Genomic DNA, 23,753 nt, shown 5'->3' with positions numbered 1-23,753 from the left:
TATGTAAATGTAACTTGTTTTGTCGTAATATAAACTGATAAAAACTAATGAAAAAGGACTCAAGAAAAAAACAGCAGGGGTTCATTCTATAAGAATATATAACATGTTAACTGTTTCTTGAATCTATGAGAAGAATTTGAGCCATAATAAAATTATTGATATAGGAATAAAAGTGTCATTTCTTCTAGTGAATAACGACAGGTGAAAAGATTATCTTGGCTTATAATAATATTTTATATAAGAGACAAGATAGATATGAAAGGGCATGCAAGTCGTACGATGAGGTTTAGAGGTTGTTAGAGGGGTAGCGTTTTAAACATAACATGAACTGCTTCTAGTGAATTATTGAGAAAATGTTTCCAGTCGATAGGAGATGAACTCATTGTGGATGTCAAATAAAGGTGAAAGATTATAGATTCTGAATTAACAAAATCAAATGTTGCTGCATGACTGTAGAAGATAACTTTACTGATTTACATGCGCTTACGTAAATTCGAGTATAGCCATCTATGGGAACGGGCCGATAAATGGGAGTTGTTAGCTAAGCCCGCTGTAACATTAAAAAGGATAAATAAAGCAATGAATAATTACTAAACATACAAACACATACTAAACACCAAACATACTAAACACTGATGAAATATATTAGGTAAATGCTTAGACAGGAAGCAATGCGAGATTACTAAATGCTTAGACAGGAAGCAATGTGAGATTAGTAAATGCTTAGACAGGAAGCAATGCGAGGTTAGTAAATGCTTAGACAGAAAGCAATGCGAGATTAGTAAATGCTTAGACAGGAAGCAATGCAAGGTTAGTAAATGCTTAGACAGGAAGCAATGCGAGGTTAGTAAATGCTTAGACAGAAAGCAATGCGAGATTACTAAATGCTTAGACAGGAAGCAATGCGAGATTAGTAAATGCTTAGACAGGAAGCAATGCGAGGTTAGTAAATGCTTAGACAAAAAGCAATGCGAGATTAGTAAATGCTTAGACAGGAAGCAATGCAAGGTTAGTAAATGCTTAGACAGGAAGCAATGCGAGGCTAGTAAATGCTTAGACAGGAAGCAATGCGAGGTTAGTAAATGCTTAGACAAAAAGCAATGCGAGGTTAGTAAATGCTTAGACAGGAAGCAATGCGAGGTTAGTAAATGCTTAGACAGGAAGCAATGTGAGGTTAGTAAATGCTTAGACAGGAAGCAATGCAAAGTTAGTAAATGCTAGCAGTAGTCACTACAAGCCTAAGCAGACGCATAGCAAAAGCAAATGAACAAACCTTCGCCTCCTCTTCCATCTGCATGATATTGTTTTGGCACTCAGACACGTTACTCTGAATGTATGTCATATTGGTGCTCATCAACTCCAGCTGATCTTCTCGGTCCATGGTGACAGTCCTCTGCAAATGAATAGGAGTTACACAACAACTACCTTAAGCGTGGTTCTCATATATGCCGCAAAGCACCGGCAACAGCACCGCAGGCTATGGCGGTGAAATGTGAGCCTACACGCCGGGTACCGCCGAGTACCGCCGGTAGTTGCCGGCACAACACAAAAGTTTAGCGCTGTTCAAATTTCGCAAATAGCCGCAAGCAAAACCTTCCTGAAATGCACTGTACAGGTGAAGGTCACATTATCAAAAGTGCGTGGGGAGCGAACATTTTATGTGATTATGCGATTATGTTTAGCAATGCAGCTTTAGATGTGAACAGAAGCTGCCGATCCTAACGTCGCAAGCGTTTTGCTGCGCAAGTTACCGCCGAAGACTCGCAATCGATATGGAAACCAGACTTTAGCAGCTATGAAGATGAGTTGAACATATCAACAAAATTGCAGCGCAATATAGTGTAACCGTGACATTACTGATTACTCTATGCAATGTAATGACTATGCCAGCAATTATCAAATAAGAGTCTGTAGGGAGTTTTCTGTTCAACAGAACAGAAAACATCAGAGAAACACAAGGAATAAGGCAATGGCTATTTACGCTGGCAAAATTATTATTTGCAAAGACACCACACACCCCTGATGGCTGTGTAGTAATAGAAGAAACTGATGTATTTGTGATTGGTTAAAAGTGTTTATCCTTGATTAACATAATCATGACACCAATTTGTTCATTTTCACAGTAAACCGATTTTATTTGAAAGTTGCTTTGAACTAGTGACAACGATGACCAACAAGTATTTATATATGAAAAAGGGTGTTACTTGCTGTAAAAGATATGTGATGAACACTGGTGTAAATTGGAACTGCTTGCATAACATTTCAGGATATGTTAGATTAAATATTTTGAAGACCTAAGTTTTACTTGCAGTTTGATACAATTCATCAGCCTGACTTCAAGTTGTAGTTGGACGATTTTAGATTATAAGTTGATGGATCTTTTTCTTAAGAAAACACAAGTGTAAATATCTGTACAAACATTAGTGCAATGATAAACTAAGGTTTACCCATATCTACTATATATATATATATATATATATATATATATATATAGTAGGAACTAACCGTAAGGATAGGAACTAACCGTTATCATAAGAACTAACCGCAAGGATAGGAACTAACCGTTACGATAGGAACTAACCGTTACGATAGGAACTAACCGTTATGATAGGAACTAACCTTTACGATAGGAACTAACCGTTACGATAGCAACTAACAGTTATTATAGGAACTACCCATTACGATAGGAACTAACTGTTATGATAGGAACTAACCGTTACGATAGGAACTAACCGTTATGATAGGAACTAACCTTTACGATAGGAACTAACCGTTACGCTAAGAACTAACCGTTACGATAGGAACTAACCATTACGATAGCAACAAATCGTTATGATAGGAACTAACCGTAACGATAGGAACTAACCGTTATGATAGGCACTAACCGTAAGGATAGGAACTAACCGTAAGGATAGGAATTAACCGTTTTGATAGGAACTAACCGTAAGGATAGGAACTAACCGTTATCATAAGAACTAACCGCAAGGATAGGAACTAACCGTTACGATAGGAACTAACCGTTACGATAGGAACTAACCGTTACGATAGGAACTAACCGCTATGATAGGAACTAACCTTTACGATAGGAACTAACCGTTACGATAGGAACTAACAGTTATTATAGGAACTACCCATTACGATAGGAACTAACTGTTATGATAGGAACTAACCGTTACGATAGGAACTAACCGTTATGATAGGAACTAACCTTTACGATAGGAACTAACCGTTACGCTAAGAACTAACCGTTACGATAGGAACTAACAGTTATTATAGGAACTACCCATTACGATAGGAACTAACTGTTATGATAGGAACTAACCGTTATGATAGGAGCTAACTGTAATATCTTATGTTGGACAGTTTGACTGTATGTGTGGTAGAGAAGGTAACAAGTAGCCATATATATGTAATTGCATCTGAAAGCAAGTAAGTATGAGTCGAGCTAGGCTTACCTGAGCACTGTTATACATTTAGCTCCAGCTCGGATGTCCCACATTTTGACAAATGAATTGGAGACAGTGTAGGCAAGCCGGTTGACCTCGCAATATTGAACTTTGGAGACATAGTTAGGGTGGCCACCAAGACACAAAACTTCTGAACCAATTGACATGTCCCACACTTTGCACGTCAAGTCTGCGAGACAAAAGGAAACGCAGGTCAATTATGAGGTATTAGAATATGTTAGTGCGTTAGATTAGAGTCAAGTTGACACTTACCTTTACTGCCAGAAACCAAAAGATTGTCGGCGGCACATATAGATAGTACAGCCTTTGTGTGGCCAACTGCCTTCTTTACACATATGAGACTCTGGTTGGAACTTGTCACCTGCAAGAGACCCACTATCAACCTAGGTCAAGTAAAGATCAAATGTTGTTGGATGTTGGATGTTGTCATTACCCTTATTGGAACATGATTGTATTAATTATATATATATATAATTAATACAATCATATTATATATATATATATTATATATATATAATATATTTATATTATATATATATATATATATATATATATATATATATATATATATATATATATGTATATATATATATATATATACATATATATACGTGCGCTGCCTGTAGCTGAACCAGGACAAGGCAGTGAAAAATGGGCTACTGGTTCAAAACGGATGAAATGGACTCGGACTGATAACACGGACCTCATGCAGTGCTACTTTATGAGTGAACCTCAAAAGTGGGGCTACATGGGAAGGATGCGTCAACTGTGGATAAACATGCGCCCTGAATTGCCACTAACCGCTAAGCAACTTGTAGCTCAGAGGAGTAACATAATCAAGCGGCACCTCATATCACAACTTGAGGTAGATGAAATTAAGGAAAAGTTTACCCAAGTAACCTCAACCAACGAGGAGTGCATATCAACACACACTGTCATGGATACACGATCATGTGTTGACTCACGGGCTGAAGAGGTCATGCACTTGGACCTTGACCCAAGGGTGAAAGAGCTTGCGGAAAATATCATCAACAAGATGTCAGCTGCTAATGATTATGGAAGCAGGGTACCACTACGAAGAGTTAGCAAGGCCATACCTAAGAAGCTGTTAGAAGACATTAACATTGCACTGGAGTCGATCTCAACTGGATCAATCAGTGAGACTAATGCCTTAATCTACAGTACAGCAACCGTCATCTTGGAGGAGATGGATATTAAGCCAATGCCAACAAGGCTTCAAGCCATTCCATCCTGGCAGCTGAGGCTACAAAATAAGATCAAGGACTTGCGCAAGAAAGTTAGTAGGCTCAGTGAGAGATCTAACCACAGTTTGGAGCGTCCAAAAAGGGAAGCCACAATAGAAGCTCTAGAATCTGCCAAACAGCGGCTAGTAGCACTCTCGGCACGACTGAAGCGGTACACCAAAGAGCGAGATAACAAGAGAATGAACAAACTGTTCATCAATAATCCATCTAGAGTGTATTCCCAGATCAAAGGTGAACTGCAGAGGCCAATGTCTGAGCCTCCCCGATCTAGCACTTCAAAGTTCTGGAAGGACATCTGGGAGAAAGAGACCACTCATAACACCACTGCTAATTGGCTGAAGAGGCTTAAAGAGAACCAACAACACACTGTGGCTCAGCAAGGACTCACCATCAGCAAAGACGACATTAAGTGCAGAGTGCAGCGTATGAAAAACTGGGCAGCACCTGGCCATGACATGATTCAAGCCTTCTGGTTAAAGAAATTGACATCACTTCACACTAGAATGGCTAAGCAGATGGAATACCTAATAGAACAAGGTGACCATCCAGAATGGCTGACCAAAGGACGAACTGTGCTTCTGATAAAAGATCCAAAGCAGGGGCCGATTCCCAAAAACTATCGACCAATAACGTGCTTGCCCACCACTTGGAAACTGCTCTCAGGAATAGTTGCAGACAAACTGGAAGAGCACATGAGTCACTATATGACCAGTGCTCAGAAAGGAATTGGGCGCAACACCCGAGGAGCTAAACATCAGTTACTGGTGGATCGGACGGTCTGTCAAGACAGCAGGAGAAGGCAAACCAATCTTGCCATGGCTTGGATTGACTACAGAAAGGCCTATGACTCAATTCCCCATAGTTGGATACTTGAGTGCCTCAGTATGTACAGTGTTCACCCTGCTCTTGTGGCATTCATCAAGATGTCAATGACCAAATGGAAGACGGAACTGGAGGCTAATGGCAAAAAGCTGGCGAGTGTACAAATTAAGCGAGGCATCTATCAAGGTGACTCCTTATCACCGCTGCTCTTCTGCATATGCCTAAACCCCCTAAGCAATATGCTGGAGGAGACTCAATATGGGTACCAGTTTAAGAGTGGCACCAAGATAAACCACCTCTTCTACATGGATGACATCAAGCTGTACGCTAACAAAGAAAGGGACATTGATTCGCTCATACACCTCACTCAGGTATACAGCAAGGACATCGGAATGACCTTCGGTATTGAGAAATGTGGAAGGCTAATTCTTAAGAAAGGCCATTCTATGCTCACAGATGGCCTAAGAATGCCAAATGGTACCATCAAAGATATAGAAGAAGGGTACAAGTACTTGGGGGTTATGCAAAGCAACATCAACCACGAAGCCGAGGTACGTCACAAAGCCATTTCCGAATACAAGAAACGCCTTCGGCAGGTCTTACGGAGCCAGCTCAATGCCAAGAACCAAATCATGGCAATAAATACCTACGCACTGCCAGTAATAAGATATCCAGCAGGCATAATAAAGTGGACTGAGGAAGCCATCAAAGAAACAGATATAGCAACTCGTAAACTGCTGACCATGCATGGAGCACTCCACCCAAAATCTGATACTATTAGATTGTATCTTGATAGGAAAGATGGCGGTAGGGGACTCAAAAGTGTACAGCAGACAGTGAAAGAGGAGGAGCGAAGCATCAAAGCATATGCAGCCTCCATGGCCATCTCAGATAAGTTGCTAGCTGAATTTCAATCGGCTGCTCTCACAACGGACCTATGCCCTGATGATGAGGAAATTGACTGGCATACGAAACCTCTTCATGGTGCTTACCACCAACAAATATCTAAAGTTGGCGATCTTCACCAGACATATATGTGGCTGAACAAAGGAAACCTAACGGCCAATACAGAGTCGCTAATCATGGCAGCCCAGGAGCAAGTGCTCCCAACAAGGCAACTCCAAACGAAAATCTATCACACTAGAGACGATCCTAGATGCAGACTGTGCAAAGATGCACCTGAGACCATCCAACACATCATCAGTGGATGCAGACAGCTAGCAGGGAACGCATACACTGAGCGGCATAATCATGTCGCAGGTATTGTGTATAGAAGTCTATGTGATGAGTATGGCCTTAATAAACCACAACACTGGTGGGAAGCTCCTGGTAAGGTCAATGAAAATGACCGCGCTAAGATCCTCTGGGACTTCTACATCCAAACTGACAAGCATGTCCTAGCAAACCAACCAGATATAGTGGTGGTAGACAAGGAGAACAAGAGGGCTACTATAATAGATATAGCAGTACCCAATGACTACAATATAGCCAGCAAAGAAAAAGAAAAGGTAGAAAAATATCTCCCTCTTGGAGAAGAAATTGAAAAATGCTGGAATGTAAGAACAACCGTAATCCCAGTAGTGATTGGGGCACTGGGCGCAATAACACCGGCGCATAAAATGTGGCTTGCCCAAATACCAACAACAATCAACTCAGGTGAGTTGCAGAAAAGTGCGCTATTGGGAACAGCTAAGATCTTGAGACGAGTGCTCAAACTCCCAGGTCTCTGGTAGGAGACCCGAGTTAGAGCAGAATTTACCACCCATACGGGGTATCCGGGGTGAGGAAACAATTTTTTTTTTTATGTATATATATATATATAATTAATACAATCCTTTTCCAATCAGGGTAATGACAACATCCAATAGATGTTTTGATCTTTACTTGACCTAGGTTGATACTTGTAAAACATAACTAGTTATTCAGTAGTCTCGATCTGTGTAGTCGCAGCAGATGTTTATGCCATACGTCAGCTAAGAAATTTGCCCGTTTCAAGAGCCTAAGAGTAATGACTATACATGTGTCCGACCTCATTTCTCCTAATGGCAGTGTCCAGCCTTTTACTGTACGCATCTATCTTCTTGCTGAGCTGTTCTCGCTTGCTAATGTGAAGATCCATCTCAGCTTCCATGTTGGCAATTGTCTGTTTCCGCACAACAACGGATGTAATGTACCGCTCAAGCTTGTCCCACTTGCTTTTCGCCACCTGAGTTAGAGTAATCGAGTAAAACGTAGTGTCCATTAGCACAGAGGACAAGACAACATAAAATGTGTATATATAAGAAACATGCCATACACAAAAAATACTCTTCCAATTTAAGTGGCAGATTATTTTATATTACTTTAGGTTTAGCTGTAATCAGTAAAAAAAGTCCCTAGTAAGTTGAGATTATAACAACAGGCTGTGAGAAACTTTGATATAAGAGGTGACATGAAATAGCATAAGGTGCCATGAGATAACATGAGGTGACATGAGATAACATGAGGTGACATGAGATAACATGAGGTGCCGTGAGATAACACGAGGTGACATGAGATAACATGAGGTGCCGTGAGATAACATGAGGTGACATGAGATAACATGCGCTAGACGTATCAACAAAAGGCAAATAGTAAATCGCCGTCTGAGCAACAAGCAGTTATCTACTCTGCAATTGCTCATTTAACATTGTCTAGTTTTATCTCAGCTATAAGTTACGACCCAGTTAGTGCTATGGCCCAGCTATAAGTTGTTCTTCAGTAACTAACATTCGCTACCAGAATACTGTCCAGAAATGAAAATCATTCTGAAGCAAATTTGGCAGATTGATTAGGACCAAGAGGTTAAAAAAGACGATGCAAACATTTACCTTGGGAGAGAAGAGAAGAGCTGCTGACTTGTGCCTAGAAGCAGAAGTCAGCAGCTACCTCTAATGACAGTAAGTGCAATATACTAGCTAGTAGATATATCGAGAAGTATCCCACCTTGGATGTGCTATGAAAACCTTTTCATATTTTTTATTATTTTACCTATCTATAATTTTGCTTGTTAAATTTGCATTAGACCCTTGCCATACGAAATCAATTTGTTCCGGTGTTGGCTTCGTAACATAAAAATGTCGTATAGAGGGGTGTAGAAGCCCATCATGATTATTTAATACAAACACCCCTTGGTGAAAATCATCAAACTTTTATATTTTCGTACTGACAGATTGATCTGGTGAGACTGAACCAGATAGGCCCAACAATGCAGCAATGACTAGGTCTGACATATTTTATATTGACTCTGATCTCTAGGCCATCAAGTGGGATCACGATTGGATTGAGTAATTACCAGGAAAAACTGATATACTGAAATCAATCATTCACTCCTTCTCAAATTTTATGTGATGTACACACTAAAAATTAATGACAAAATATTATGTTAACCTTGGTAACTACAGTTACTAATACTAATATTTTTAAAGTGCTTTTAACAGAAATAGCTGTCAATGAGAGTGTGTGCCTCAGAATTCTCTAATTTTCGTAATCTTCAATTTTTTTAACTGGAAAATCCTCAAACTATAATATACACAAATATTTACAAGGAAATTGAAGACAAGCCGGCATCCAAACTAAATCCATCATTATCAGAGGGATTCTTAGCAACAACATTACATTTGTGGACAACATACAAACTAACAAATGTAGATTTTTATTCTAGGGATCGTAACTGAAAAAAACGCATCAACTTACGTATTGAGGTCCCAGAGCCGAACGATGGTTCCAGTAGTTGTGTATAGTTTATGTCCATCTCTGCTGACTTGGATATCAAATATCTGCTGCTCTCCCTGTTGGAGAATGGCCTGACTGCTCGACGCTGGCTCCACAGGGATACTGTCATGCACCAGACCAGAGGAACTGCAACATAAGATATAAAACCTCACATTGTGTCCATCTCTGTTGGCACAGTATTCACTATAATAGGAACTAACCGTTATGATAGGAACTAACGGTTATGATAGGAACTAACCGTTATGATAGAAACTAACCGTTTTGATAGGAACTAACCGCAAGAATAGGAACTAACCGTTACAATAGGAACTAACCGTTACGATAGGAACTAACCGTTACGATGGGAACTAACCGTTACGATAGGAACTAACCGTTACGATAGGAACTAACCGTTACGATTGGAACTAACATTTACGATGGGAACTAACCGTTACGATAGGAACTAACAGTTATTATAGGAACTACCCATTATGATAGGAACTAACCGTAAGGATAAGAACTAACCGTTATGATAGAAACTAACCATTACGATAGGAACTAACCGTTATGATAAGAACTAACCGTAAGGATAAGAACTAACCGTTATGGTAAGAACAAACTGTTATGATAAAAACTAACAGTTATTATAGGAACTAACCGTTATGATAGGAACTAACCGTAAGGATACGAACTAACCGTTACGATAGGAACTAACCGTTACGATAAGAACTAACCGTTACGATAGGAACTAACCATTACGATAGCAACAAATCGTTATGATAGGAACTAACCGTAACGATAGGAACTAACCGTTATGATAGGCACTAACCGTAAGGATAGGAACTAACCGTAAGGATAGGAATTAACCGTTTTGATAGGAACTAACCGTAAGGATAGGAACTAACCGTTATCATAAGAACTAACCGCAAGGATAGGAACTAACCGTTACGATAGGAACTAACCGTTACGATAGGAACTAACCGTTATGATAGGAACTAACCTTTACGATAGGAACTAACCGTTACGATAGGAACTAACCGTTATGAGAGGAACTAACCTTTACGATAGGAACTAACTGTAATATCTTATGTTGGACAGTTTGACTGTATGTGTGGTAGAGAAGGTAACAAGTAGCCATATAAATGTAATTGCATCTGAAAGCGAGTAAGTATGAGTCGAGCTAGGCTTACCTGATCACTGTTATACATGTCCCACATTTTGACAAATGAATTGGAGACAGTGTAGACAAGCCAGCTGACCTCGCAATATCGAACTTTGGAGACATAGTTAGGGTGGCCACCAAGACACAAAACTTCTGAACCAATTGACATGTCCCACACTTTGCACGTCAAGTCTGCGAGACAAAAGGAAACGCAGGTCAATTATGAGGTATTAAAATATGTTAGTGCGTTAGATTAGAGTCAAGTTGACACTTACCTTTACTGCCAGAAACCAAAAGATTGTCGGCGGCACATATAGATAGTACAGCCTTTGTGTGACCAACTGCCTTCTTTACACATATGAGACTCTGGTTGGAATTTGTCACCTGCAAGAGACCCACCAAAATGAAAACATGTAAATTTAAGTAACAATGTTGCTGAGCTTCTAGTAACAACATCGCTATTACAATTTGATAAGGTTACACATACATAGCTCTTAGACAGAAACCAATCATACCTCCTATAAATGATCTACTGCAGGTATAAAGATGACTCGAAAATATCTTCACCCCAATGTTCTATTAGTGAAATTTTTTACGTCAATCGTTTTAAAGGCTTATGGGGAATAAAAATTATGCTTTCAACATATAATTATTTTACTTGCATATCGTGTAGTTAGTCTAATGCTAATTTAATGCTCTCTAGCCATTTTACTATATCAAAGAGTGCATCGCTTAGCCTAGAAAAACTAACATTAAAATCATAACGATTCCTAAAATTATTATTTTCTTGTAAAGAAGAGGTGCTGCAGTCCGTGGTTTGGTGTGCTACTAGAACACCAAAGGCAAAAAGTGGGGCTAGTTGAAAGAGTAGCGATTTGCCAACTCATAGCAATCAAAATAGAGGCTCATGAAGCAACGCGCTACAATAGGAGTACTTTGGAGCAGCATCGCTCAATATTATCGTCATAAATAAACCTCTCCAAGTCGTTATACAATGGGACTACTATGGACTACGAATGCCTATTGTTTGCTCATCTGGCTAATCACTCGTGTTGTTTGAAAAGCAAACATTTGTAAGCACTTGCTTAGTTACAAGTTACTCCTAGGATGCCATGGCTAGTATCACCTCTCTAGTCAAGATACACAAGGTCATAAGGTCAATTGCCCAACTAGTTGCCTAGATTGTGTATAGACAAGTGTACCAGACACATGATGTAGCGAGGTTGTTTACAATACATTGTCGCATGGTAAAAATCATAGACTACAGAAAACGTATTGTAGGGCCATTCAAAAGGTTTACGCATTGGGCTTTTATCTAAGAGCTGATAACGCCAAAATTGAGTTGGCCCCTTCAAGGCAGTGAAACGCATCTGTTATAACAAACCACTCTGCGATTTGGTGCGCACTCTTTGTTAATTCTTGCTATTTGAGACTAACAACACTAATTCTAGCCTGAGTTTCTAATTTCTAAGAGATGCAATATTCCTATTTAGTCCAATGTGAGCCGAATAGTATATCTTTAGGGGAATGGCATTAGGGCAACTGTTTGTTCAGTCTGAGACTTTTTGCAGCAGTACTCAGTCAGCAATGCTCTAGAAACACGCGACTGTTCATCATCGTGATTATGAAATGTTTTTTCCATGCTCGGTTGATATTTGTTTTTGAATGATTTTAATGATGTTGGAGGTATCACAGTAAGTTAGTATTAGGCTGTATAGACTCACATACATGCAAATCCAGCTCATAATTTGTTAGTCAACACATGAAGACAATTACGTAAGTAGTTCAACGGGTTAAACTTGAAAATTTGGCCCTCATTACTTTGTCACAGCTGCTGACAATGCCAAAGCTCTGCGCCTTTTTATTTGTGTGCCGCCAGTTTGTGTGTTGGTGAGCCTCATGAATACATTAGTACTGTCAGAGTCCTGGAGTGGCTGGCGTCTCCTGCTCAGCGATGGCGAGGATGGGGGTGTCAACCGCACGTCTTTTATTTCAGAAGTGGTCAACTGTGATTTATCTCTGCTGAAATTAAAATAGCAGAATAAAATTCAGCCTGCAGAGCCAGAGAATCATTATAGCTCATAGTGCGAAATGGAATATTTAAATTTGGAGAGACCCTTTCATGAACTTTTTTATACTAAAATTTAAGCCTATACCAGTTACAGAATTGTCACCCTTTTATTAACACACAATTTCTTTTTATACATCTGCAAATGCCTGGTCATGAAAATAGTTCCTGCTAGTGACAGTAGTATGCGACAATGGTACAAATATGCTGTGATGACACTAGTATGCTGCCATGACACACGTATTTGCCATGACACTAGTATGCTGCCATGACACTAGTATGCTGCCATGACACTAGTATGCTGCCATGACAAAGGTATGCTGCCATAACACAAGTATGCTACCATGACACTAGTATGCGGCAATGCATAAATAGATGCTCATATGAGCCTGTGCTTTTAAACTGAGCATGACGAATCCCAAAATAATGCCTTTATTGATTAGCAAATAATTCTCTTTTCATCAGTTTTGGGTTTTAAATTTTTATGAATTAATGGAGGAAAATTTGAAGATTTAAAAATATATACCCAATTTCAAGCAAACTTCAAAATTGTCAATGAGTTTTAACACACACTTTCTTACCCTGATAGCATTTCTATTTTATCTTGGTTGTTTAATAAATTTCTGGATACTCGAAGGTTGATCTTTTTTTACTTTCAACTAAATCTAGAAGGTGTTGCTTCAGCAGGAGACATAATTTGCCATCTGCCATTTGCCATCAAGTTAAAGCCTGTCATACAGAGTAAGTTAAAGCCTGTCATACAGAGTAAAGGTCCGGCCACACGTAACGAATTATTCGTTCAATCTGACCGAATCCACGAATTTCACAGAATTCACAGATTTATTCTGCCGAATATCATAGATTCGTCTGAGCTGTGCATGCACACCGAATTCGTTAACGAAACGCTTTTAATTGGCTAACCAATTTTTTTTAGCGAGCACGGTTCTAGTAGCTTTGACAAGTGGTATAGTCCAAGACACGTACGACGACCCACAATAAAAGTATGACCGCGATATGACTTGATACATACGATGCAACTGCCTATATGCGCTAGATATAGCGACTGTTTTTGCGACGGAGCTTTTGCTGCATAAAAAGAAATTATTATTTTTGAAAAAGAAATAATTCATAGCTTCTAAAACATCTAAAAAAAATTCTAGATACACGATGAGAAGTTCCTGTCATGGTGAACCAACGAGAGAGAACCAACAATAGCGCATATAGGCAGTTGCATCGTATGTATCAAGTCATATCGCGGTAAAACTTTTATTGTGGGTCGTCGTACGTGTCTTGGACTATATCACTTGTCAAAGCTAATAGAATCGTGCTCGCTAAAAAAATTGGTTAGCCAATTAAACGCGTTTCGGTAACGAATTCGGTGTGCATGCACAGCTCAGACGAATCTATCATATTCGGCAGAATAGATCTGTGAATTCTGTGAAATTCGTGGATTCGGTCAGATTGAACGAATAATTCGTTACGTGTGGCCGGACCTTAAGTTAAGGCCGGTCATACAGAGTGAGTTAAGGCCTGTCATACAGAGCGAGTTAAGGCCTGTCATACAGAGTGAGTTAAGGTCTGTCATACAGAGAGCTAAAAGCTACTAAAACTGATAGTAGCTATTTACTATAAATACTATTTACTGTGTATGTGAACTTGTAGCTGTCATAGATAGATTTGCTGGAGCTCACCCTATAAAATTTTACTTGCATTCACAAACATGAATTAATGCAATGTCCGCAGTCATGTATTTTAATAGTCATTTTATTGCACTAGTGCTTTAAAAAAATTTCGAAAAAGATTAAATGTCCAGTAAACTGATGCAAATAGAAACAATCACATTAACCTTAACACAAGAGAAGATCTTAACACAAGAGAAGGTACCACAGCTTATAACTACAGGTAGATCTTAACACAAGAGAAGTTGGACCACAGCTTATAACTACAGGTAGATTTTAACACAAGAGAGGGTAACACATCTTATAACTACACGTAGATCTTAACACAAGAGAAGGTACCACAGCTTATAACTACAGGTAGATCTTAACACAAGAGAAGGTGAACCACAGCTTATAACTACAGGTAGATTTTAACACAAGAGAAGGTAACACAGCTTATAACTACAGGTAGATCTTAACACAAGAGAAGGTGAACCACAGCTTATAACTACAGGTAGATCTTAACACAAGAGAAGGTGAACCACAGCTTATAACTACAGGTAGATTTTAACACAAGAGAAGGTAACACCGCTTATAACTACAACCATCTGCAAGACATTTCACATTCTCTTTGATAATCCTTAACACTATGGTAGTAAACGTAGAGTGTTTAGAATATTTGGCCGGCTTACATTCTTGTTGCGACTGTATAGTTATCCCGGAATCCTGCAAAACCTGGTCTAAAAGCTGATCCCGTAACCTGGAATCCATCTGCATTTTATCGTAGCGAGCAGTCAACTCCTTGAATTGAGATTCTTTCTGAGTACAAGCAAAGCCCTGAGTGAGAGCGAGAGAGAGAAGGTGCTCCAACAGATACTTGCTTTCATCAACAGAGGAGACATCCAAAGCTTTTGTCAAGCTAGTCTCATCCTAACAAGTAAGGTAGTATGTGTAATGAGCACATTTTGTAATATGGTTCAGAGACATCATTACAAGCAATATAACAACCAGTTCTTCGAGTTGCGTTGTGATTGCAAAAGCAATGACCAAATTTGATGCTCAAACCAAAGAGCTATCGCAATATGTAAATGTAACTTGTTTTGTCGTACTGTTAACTGATAAAAACTAATGAAAAAGGACTCAAGAAAAAAACAGCAGGGGTTCATTCTATAAGAATATATAACAGGTTAACTGTTTCTTGAATCTATGAGAAGAATTTGAGCCATAATAAAATTATTGATATAGGAATAAAAGTGTCATTTCTTCTAGTGAATAACGACAGGTGAAAAGATTATCTTGGCTTATAATAATATTTTATATGAGAGACAAGATAGGTATGAAAGGGCATGCAAGTCGTACGATGAGGTTTAAAGGTTGTTAGAGGGGCAGCGTTTTAAACATAACATGAACTGCTTCTAGTGAATTATTGAGAAAATGTTTCCAGTCGATAGGAGATGAACTCATTGTGGATGTCAAATAAAGGTGAAAGATTATAGATTCTGAATTAACAAAGTCAAATGTTGCTGCATAACTGTAGAAGATAACTTTACTGATTTACATGCGCTTACGTAAATTCGAGTATAGCCATCTATGGGAACGGGCCGATGAATGGGAATTGCTAGCTAAGCCCGCTGTAACATTAAAAAGGATAAATAAAGCAATGAATAATTACTAAACATACAACACACTGATGAAATATATTAGGTAAATGCTTAGACAGGAAGCAATGCGAGATTACTAAATGCTTAGACAGAAAGCAATGTGAGATTAGTAAATGCTTAGACAGGAAGCAATGCGAGGTTAGTAAATGCTTAGACAGAAAGCAATGCGAGATTAGTAAATGCTTAGACAGGAAGCAATGCAAGGTTAGTAAATGCTTAGACAGGAAGCAATGCGAGGTTAGTAAATGCTTAGACAGGAAGCAATGCGAGGTTAGTAAATGCTTGGACAGGAAGCAATGCGAGGTTAGTAAATGCTTAGACAGGAAGCAATGCAAAGTTAGTAAATGCTAGCAGTAGTCACTACAAGCCTAAGCAGACGCATAGCAAAAGCAAATGAACAAACCTTCGCCTCCTCTTCCATCTGCATGATATTGTTTTGGCACTCAGAAACGTTACTCTGAATGTATGTCATATTGGTGCTCATCGTCTCCAGCTGATCTTCTCGGTCCATGGCGACAGTCGTCTGCAAATGAATAGGAGTTACACAACAACTACCTTACGCGTGGTTCTCATATATGCCGCAAAGCACCGGCAACAGCACCGCAGGCTATGGCGGTGAAATGTGAGCCTACACGCCGGGTACCGCCGAGTACCACCGGTAGTTGCCGGCTGTCAACACAAGAGTTTAGCGCTGTTCAAATTTCGCAAATAGCCGCAAGCAAAACCTTCCTGAAATGCACTGTACAGGTGAAGGTCACCATTATCAAAATGGCGTGGCGAGCAAACATTTTATGTGATTATGCGATTATGTTTACCAATGCAGCTTTAGATGTGAACAGAAGCTGCCGATCCTGACGTCGCAAGCGTTTTGCTGCGCAAGTTACCGCCGGAGTCTCGCAATCGATATGGAAACCAGACTTTAGCAGCTATGAAGATGAGTTGAACATATCATCAACAAAATTGCAGCGCAATATAGTGTAACCGTGACATTACTGATTACTCTATGCAATGTAATGACTATGCCAGCAATTATCAAATAAGAGTCTGTAGAGAGTTTTCTGTTCAACAGAACAGAAAACATCAGAGAAACACAAGGAATAAGGCATTGGCTATTTACGCTGGCAAAATTATTATTTGCAAAAACACCACACACCCCTGATGGCTGTGTAGTAATAGAAGAAACTGATGTATTTGTGATTGGTTAAAAGTGTTGATCCCTGATTAACATAATCATGACACCAATTTGTTCATTTTCACAGTAAACCGATTTTATTTGAAAGTTGCTTTGAACTAGTGACAACGATGACCAACAAGTATTTATATATGAAAAAGGCTATTACTTGCTGTAAAAGATATGTGATGAACACTGGTGTAAATTGGAACTGCTTGCATAACATTTCAGGATATGTTAGATTAAATATTTTAAAGACCTAAGTTTTACTTGCAGTTTGATACAATTCATTAGCCTGACTTCAAGTTGTAGTTGGACGATTTTAGATTATAAGTTGATGGATCTTTTTCTTAAGAAAACACAAGTGTAAATAGCTGTACAAACATTAGTGCAATGATAAACTATGGTTTACCCATATCTACTATATATATATATATATATATATATATATATATAATTATACAATCATGTTCCAATAAGGGTAATGACAACATCCAATAGATGTTTTGATCTTTACTTGACCTAGGTTGATACTTGTAAAACATAACTAGTTATTCAGTAGTCTCGATCTGTGTAGTCGCAGCAGATGTTTATGCCATGCGTCAGCTAAGAAGTTTGCCCGTTTTAAGAGCCTAAGAGTAATGACTATACATGTGTCCGACCTCATTTCTCCTAATGGCAGTGTCCAGCCTTTTACTGTACGCATCTATCTTCTTGCTGAGCTGTTCTCGCTTGCTAATGTGAAGATCCATCTCAGCTTCCATGTTGGCGATTGTCTGTTTCCGCACAACAACGGATGTAACGTACCGCTCAAGCTTGTCCCACTTGCTTTTCGCCACCTGAGTTAGAGTAATCAAGTAAAACATAGTGTCCATTAGCACAGAGGACAAGACAACATAAAATGTGTTTATATAAGAAACATGCCATACACAAAAAATACTCTTCCAATTTAAGTGGCAGATTATTTTATATTACTATAGGTTTAGCTGTAATCAGAAGAAAAAGTCACTAGTAAGTTGAGATTATAACAACAGGTTGTGAGAAACTTTGATATAAGAGGTGACATGAGATAACATGAGGTGCCATGAGATAACATGAGGTGACATGAGATAACATGAGGTGCCGTGAGATAACATGAGGTGACATGAGATAACATGCGCTAGACGTATCAACAAAAGGCAAATAGTAAATCGCCGTCTGAGCAACAAGCAGTTATCTACTCTGCAATTGCTCATTTAACATTGTCTAGTTTTATCTCAGCTATAAGTTACGACCAGGTTAGTGCTATGGCCCAGCTATAAGTTGTTCTTCAGTAACTAATATTCGCTACCAGAATACTGTCCAGAAATGAAAATCATTCTGAAGCAAATTTGGCAGATTGATTAGGACCAAGAGGTTAAAAAAGACGATGCAAACATTTACCTTGGGAGAGAAGAGAAGAGCTGCTGACTTGTGCCTAGAAGCAGAGCACGATGAAGTTTTGCCAGATGAATTTTTATGGGAGAGGTTTGCCCTATTTTTGGCCATCACCCTAGAAGAGGCGGACGAGTCTCTTTGTCTTTTCCTCAACTGACTGACCTCTTCGTGCTTGCGCTGGCAACACAATACGCTGACTTATGCAAAGGCTAGGATAAAATAAAAATGATTTATATGTCAAGGATACATGAAATGTCGATGGCTATCCCAAGCCACCTACTTTTTACGACAGAATTAATTAAAACATCAGTAGACTGTTATATTCGTCCCGTAAATAATGAAGGCACCCTTTGAAAACTTAGAGACCAACATTTGAGTGTTGTTAAAGACCAACCTTGAGTATGGCATCTTCCTGTCTGTTTTGCAACTCCAACGTGCGCACCTGATTGTCTCGTTGCCGCGTCTCTTTTTCCAGCTGTAGCAGCTCCTTATTCTTTCGTTGGTCACTAATCTTATTCTTCTCTGACTCCGTCTTCATCTGTGCCATCAGTCGCACCTGCAATAGCATCACCATAGTTGTCGAGATCTCCAAAACCAAGATCATGTGGTGGTGCAATAGTCAACACATTACGAAGATCCCAAAAAACTCATACGCCAAACAATTATTTCCCATTCAAACTTTTCCCTGACTAACACAGATATAAATATAGTAGTGATGTCTCTCTGTGTAGGATTAAGTAAGACATAAATATATATAGTGGTGATATCTCTTTGTGTAGGATTAACTAGCACATATAAATATAGTGGTGATATCTCTCTGTGTAGGATTAACTAACACATATATAAATATAGTGGTGATATCTCTCTGTGTAGGATTAACTAGCACATATAAATATAGTGGTGATATCTCTCTGTGTAGGATTAACTAGCACATATAAATATAGTGGTGATATCTCTCTGTGTAGGATTAACTAGCACATATATAAATATAGTGGTGATATCTCTCTGTGTAGGATTAACTAGCACATATAAATATAGTGGTGCTATCTCTTTGTGTAGGATTAACTAACACATATAAATATAGTGGTGATATCTCTCTGTGTAGGATTAACTAACACATATAAATATAGTAGTGATATCTGTGTGTAGGATTAACTAACACAGATATAAATATAGTGGTGATATCTCTGTGTGTAGGATTAACTAACACATATATAAATATAGTGGTGATGTCTCTCTGTGTAGGATTAACTAACACGTATAAATATAGTGGTGATATCTCTGTGTAGGATTAACTAACGCATATAAATATAGTGGTGATAACCCTGTGTAGGATTAACTAGCACATATAAATATAGTGGTGATATCTTTCTGTGTAGGATTAACTAACACTTATAAATATAGTGGTGATATCTCTGTGTAGGATTAACTAACACATATAAATATAGTGGTGATATCTCTGTGTAGGATTAACTAGCACATATAAATATAGTGGTGATATCTCTCTGTGTAGGATTAACTAACACATATAAATATAGTGGTGATATCTCAGTGTAGGATTAACTAGCACATATAAATATAGTCATGATATCTCTCTGTGTAGGATTAACTAACACATATAAATATAGTGGTGATATCTCTGTGTAGGATTAATTAGCACATATAAATATAGTGGTGATATCTCTATGTGTAGGATTAACTAGCACATATAAAAATAGTGGTGATATCTGTGTGTAGGATTAACTAACACAGATATAAATATAGTGGTGATATCTCAGAGTGTAGGATTAACTAACACATATAAATATAGTGGTGATATCTCTCTGTGTAGGATTAACTAACACAGATATAAATATAGCGGTGATTTCTCTCTTTGTAGGATTAACTAACACAGCTTTTGTATCGGTCAGCAAGCCTACCTTTATCTTCTTCATCTCATTCAGTTCAGTACTGAGGTCCCTGATGCGCCGGTCGTAGACAACTTGGTTCTTCATCATTTTGGCGTGCTCCTTCTTGGCAGTATTTACCTTATTGAGCTCCTGTTGCATGGTATCCAGCCGTTTCTCAAAGTCCATTTTAACTTTGCGCACCCGCTCCTCCGACTGCTGCTTCTTGCTGCCTGAAAACGGAACTCACATAACAGTTTATTTCATTTGTATTTGCTATCCTGGTAACTGCTGTCCGGTTACGAATTAGCTGGTTGCAAAGCTAGCTACACGTTAAGATTATCAAACGCATACCAATTACTATCTAAATGACAGATTATTACACCAAAGCCATAGCACTGTATGGACTGAACTTTATAACTTGTTAAGAGCTAGCTGATTAACTATTAACAGCTGATCTAACATATACTAGCTATAACAGCTGATCTAACATATACTAGCTATAACAGGAGGTTACCTAAGCTGCTTAGGACCTGGTCTCGTTCTCGTTCAACAGCCATTATTTGGTCCTGCAAGTTGAGCATTTCATCCTCGTAATGCTGACGAATTGTTTGCAGTTGTCGCTGGCTCCTTTCGAGTTCTTCAATCATTCTTTGTTTAAGTGAAATCTCTCCTGTCAGCTCTGCCAGGTCTTCTTGAAGATGGTCAGACTCTACAAGAATTAGAAATGATAAAAACCAGCTGATTATATCAAGTCCTGATGAGCATATGAAGGTCTTAGCAATACTTTCGACCAGTATTCATATGGGTAGAATAGCACCAGTGTATATACGTATATGGATAGAATAGTTACCAGTGTATATACGTATATGGGTAGAATAGTACCGGTATCTATACATATATGGGTAGAATTGTACCGGTATCTATATGGGTGCTATTCTACCTAGTATAGATACTGGGTAGAATAGTATCTATACGGGTAATCTTGGCCTTGACCTTTAAACGGTTGCATCTTTAAACTGAAAGCAGCTGTCATATATGTTATAGCAGTTGTTATATATGTTATAGCAGTTGTTATATATGTATTAGCAGTTGTTATATATGTTATAGCAGCTGTTATATATGTTATAGCAGCTGTTATATATGTTATAGCAGCTGTTATATATGTCAAAATATGATGCTAGTAAGCGATCAATAAAAGTAATCTAGACTTGCACACTACAACATTTGAAGCAAAGTTTGAAGAAAAATAATGATAATTCCGATGACAGTCACGCAGACTCGGACAGACACACATCCAAAAGAATGCTAACAACTCCAAAGACACATACACATAGCACGAGGACAGATGCGCAGACTTGCATAGACACACACATGCATGTTCACACATACAAACAAAACGCATACACATACAAGCGCGCACACACCCACACGTGGACGCACATGCATACACACACGCACACACACACACACACACAGGTATTCAAACACACATTAAATAGTGTTAAATGTATCTTTTACTTGCGGGTATAAAACTTGTTTTTAAAGTGCACGGTAACCTCTTGACAGATTAAAACAGCTTCGCGTGATTGAATAAAGTTCCCCACATTAAATCTCGCGAAATTGCCGCATTTGGAAAAATGTTTGCAGAGCTTTGATGGTAACTCTAATAATAGTCACGCAGACACAGAGACGGACAAATACATTTATATACTTGCTCAGAACAGACACAGACATAAACGTGCAAAGGCATACATACAGACACGGACAGCGACACACACACACGCGTGCACACCCAAACTCAGATACACAAACATACAAAGATGTACAGACACAGCTGTGCACAGAAATACACAAGCTCACACGCAGAGACACACACAGAAACACACTTGGGCGATTAAACAGACACACACTTGCACACACACATAGTCAGACTCACATACGGTCACGCACACACAGTCATGCGCAAACACGCTTGCACACACCAAACTCCCACCAACATGCATGCACAAACAAACACACTTATGTAACAGGATACATGTATGTACCACTAAATGCATCGGATTTGATTCGTTTATCAATCGCCAAATGTTCTATTGATAGTTCACCGTAGCAGCTTGATAACGGTCCCAAATAGTGACAGTTTGATAGTTCCAACTGTACCTTCAACCTTCGAGTTGAAAGGCCGTCCTTGAAGATTATGGTAACATCTTGACAAACTTGAAAATCTTGTTGTTATTGAACAAAATTCACCTTGGCGTACCTGCAACATTTGGAGCAAATTTTGAAAAAAAATAATGATAATTCCGATGACAGTCACCCAGACACAGACAGACACACATTCAAAAACCTGCTAACAACTGCGAAGACACATACACATAGCACGAGGACAGGTGCGCAGACTTGCATAGACACACGCATAGGTGTTCACACATACAAACAAAACGCATACACATCCAGGCGCACACACACACACGCATAGAAACACATGGATACACACATGTATACACACATGCACACACACACACGCACACATACGTGTATGCAAACACACATTAAATGGTTTTAAATGTATGTTTTACTTTCAGGTATAAAACTTGTTTATAAAGTGCACTGTAACTTCTTGACAGATTAAAACAGCTTGGCGTGATAGAATAAAGTTCCCCACATTAAACCTCGCGATATTGCGCCATTTGAAAAAATGTTTGCAGAACATTGATGGTAATTCTAATAATAGCCACGCAGACACAGAGACGGACAAATACATTCATATACTTGCTCAGAACAGACACAGACATGAACGCGCAAAGACATACACACAGACACAGACAGCGACACACACACACGCGTGCAAACACACCCAAACCCAGATACACAAACATACAAAGATGTACAGACACAGCTGTGCACAGAAATACACAAACTCACATGCAGAGACCCACACAGAAACACACTCAGGCGATCAAACAGACACACTTGCACGCACGCATAGCCGCACACACATACAGTCACACACACACGCAGTCTTGCGCAAACACACTTGCACACACCAAACTCTCACCAACACGCATGCACATACACACGCGCTTATGTAACCAGATACATGTATGTACCACTAAATGCATCGGATTTGATTCGTTTATCAATCGCCAAATGTTCTTTTGAGAGTTCACTGTGACAGCTTGATAACGGTCCAAAATAGGAACAGTTTGATAGTTCCAACTGTACCTTCAACCTTCGAGTGAGAAGCCGTCCTTGAAGATTATAGTAACCTCTTGACACACTTTGAAATTCTTGTTGTTAATGAACAAAATTCACCTTGGCGTACCTGCAACATTTGGAGCAAAGTTTTAAGAAAAATAATGATAATTCTGATGACAGTCATGCAGACACGGACAGACACACATCCAAAAGAATGCTAACAACTGTGAAGACACATATGCAT

At 38.9% G+C, this 23,753-nt stretch overlaps 2 protein-coding genes across 3 annotated transcripts; both read right to left on the bottom strand.

The window, feature by feature from the left end:
- Positions 1–1,353: 1,353 nt before the first annotated feature.
- On the bottom strand, positions 1,354–11,686 carry LOC137410384 (kinesin-like protein KIF21A). The gene is made up of 8 exons (XM_068095811.1): positions 11,651–11,686; positions 10,724–10,832; positions 10,502–10,640; positions 9,269–9,433; positions 8,404–8,437; positions 3,720–3,828; positions 3,456–3,636; positions 1,354–1,393 (listed from the first exon to the last, which is right to left on the bottom strand). Exons 1-8 carry the CDS (start codon positions 11,684–11,686, stop codon positions 1,354–1,356), a joined length of 813 nt encoding a protein of 270 aa, XP_067951912.1.
- LOC137410388 (kinesin-like protein KIF21A) lies at positions 7,486–20,969 on the bottom strand. Of its 2 annotated transcripts, none has more exons than XM_068095816.1 (12): positions 20,826–20,969; positions 20,342–20,541; positions 18,817–18,978; positions 18,429–18,599; positions 17,669–17,845; positions 16,239–16,358; positions 14,867–15,104; positions 12,270–12,470; positions 10,724–10,832; positions 10,477–10,640; positions 9,269–9,433; positions 7,486–7,760 (listed from the first exon to the last, which is right to left on the bottom strand). In XM_068095816.1, exons 1-8 carry the CDS (start codon positions 20,956–20,958, stop codon positions 12,451–12,453), a joined length of 1,221 nt encoding a protein of 406 aa, XP_067951917.1. In that variant the 5' UTR covers positions 20,959–20,969; the 3' UTR covers positions 7,486–7,760; positions 9,269–9,433; positions 10,477–10,640; positions 10,724–10,832; positions 12,270–12,450. The 2 variants fall into 2 exon arrangements, with proteins under 2 accessions (XP_067951917.1, XP_067951918.1); XM_068095817.1 differs by having other exon boundaries at positions 12,270–12,467.
- Between the last annotated feature and the right edge of the window lie 2,784 nt (positions 20,970–23,753).

This window comes from Watersipora subatra, unplaced genomic scaffold, assembly GCF_963576615.1.
Source record: "Watersipora subatra unplaced genomic scaffold, tzWatSuba1.1 SCAFFOLD_61, whole genome shotgun sequence".
Classification (NCBI taxonomy): domain Eukaryota; kingdom Metazoa; phylum Bryozoa; class Gymnolaemata; order Cheilostomatida; family Watersiporidae; genus Watersipora; species Watersipora subatra.
The sequence above is the reverse complement of the archived record's forward strand: the minus strand, read 5'-3'. Positions and strand labels throughout refer to the sequence as shown.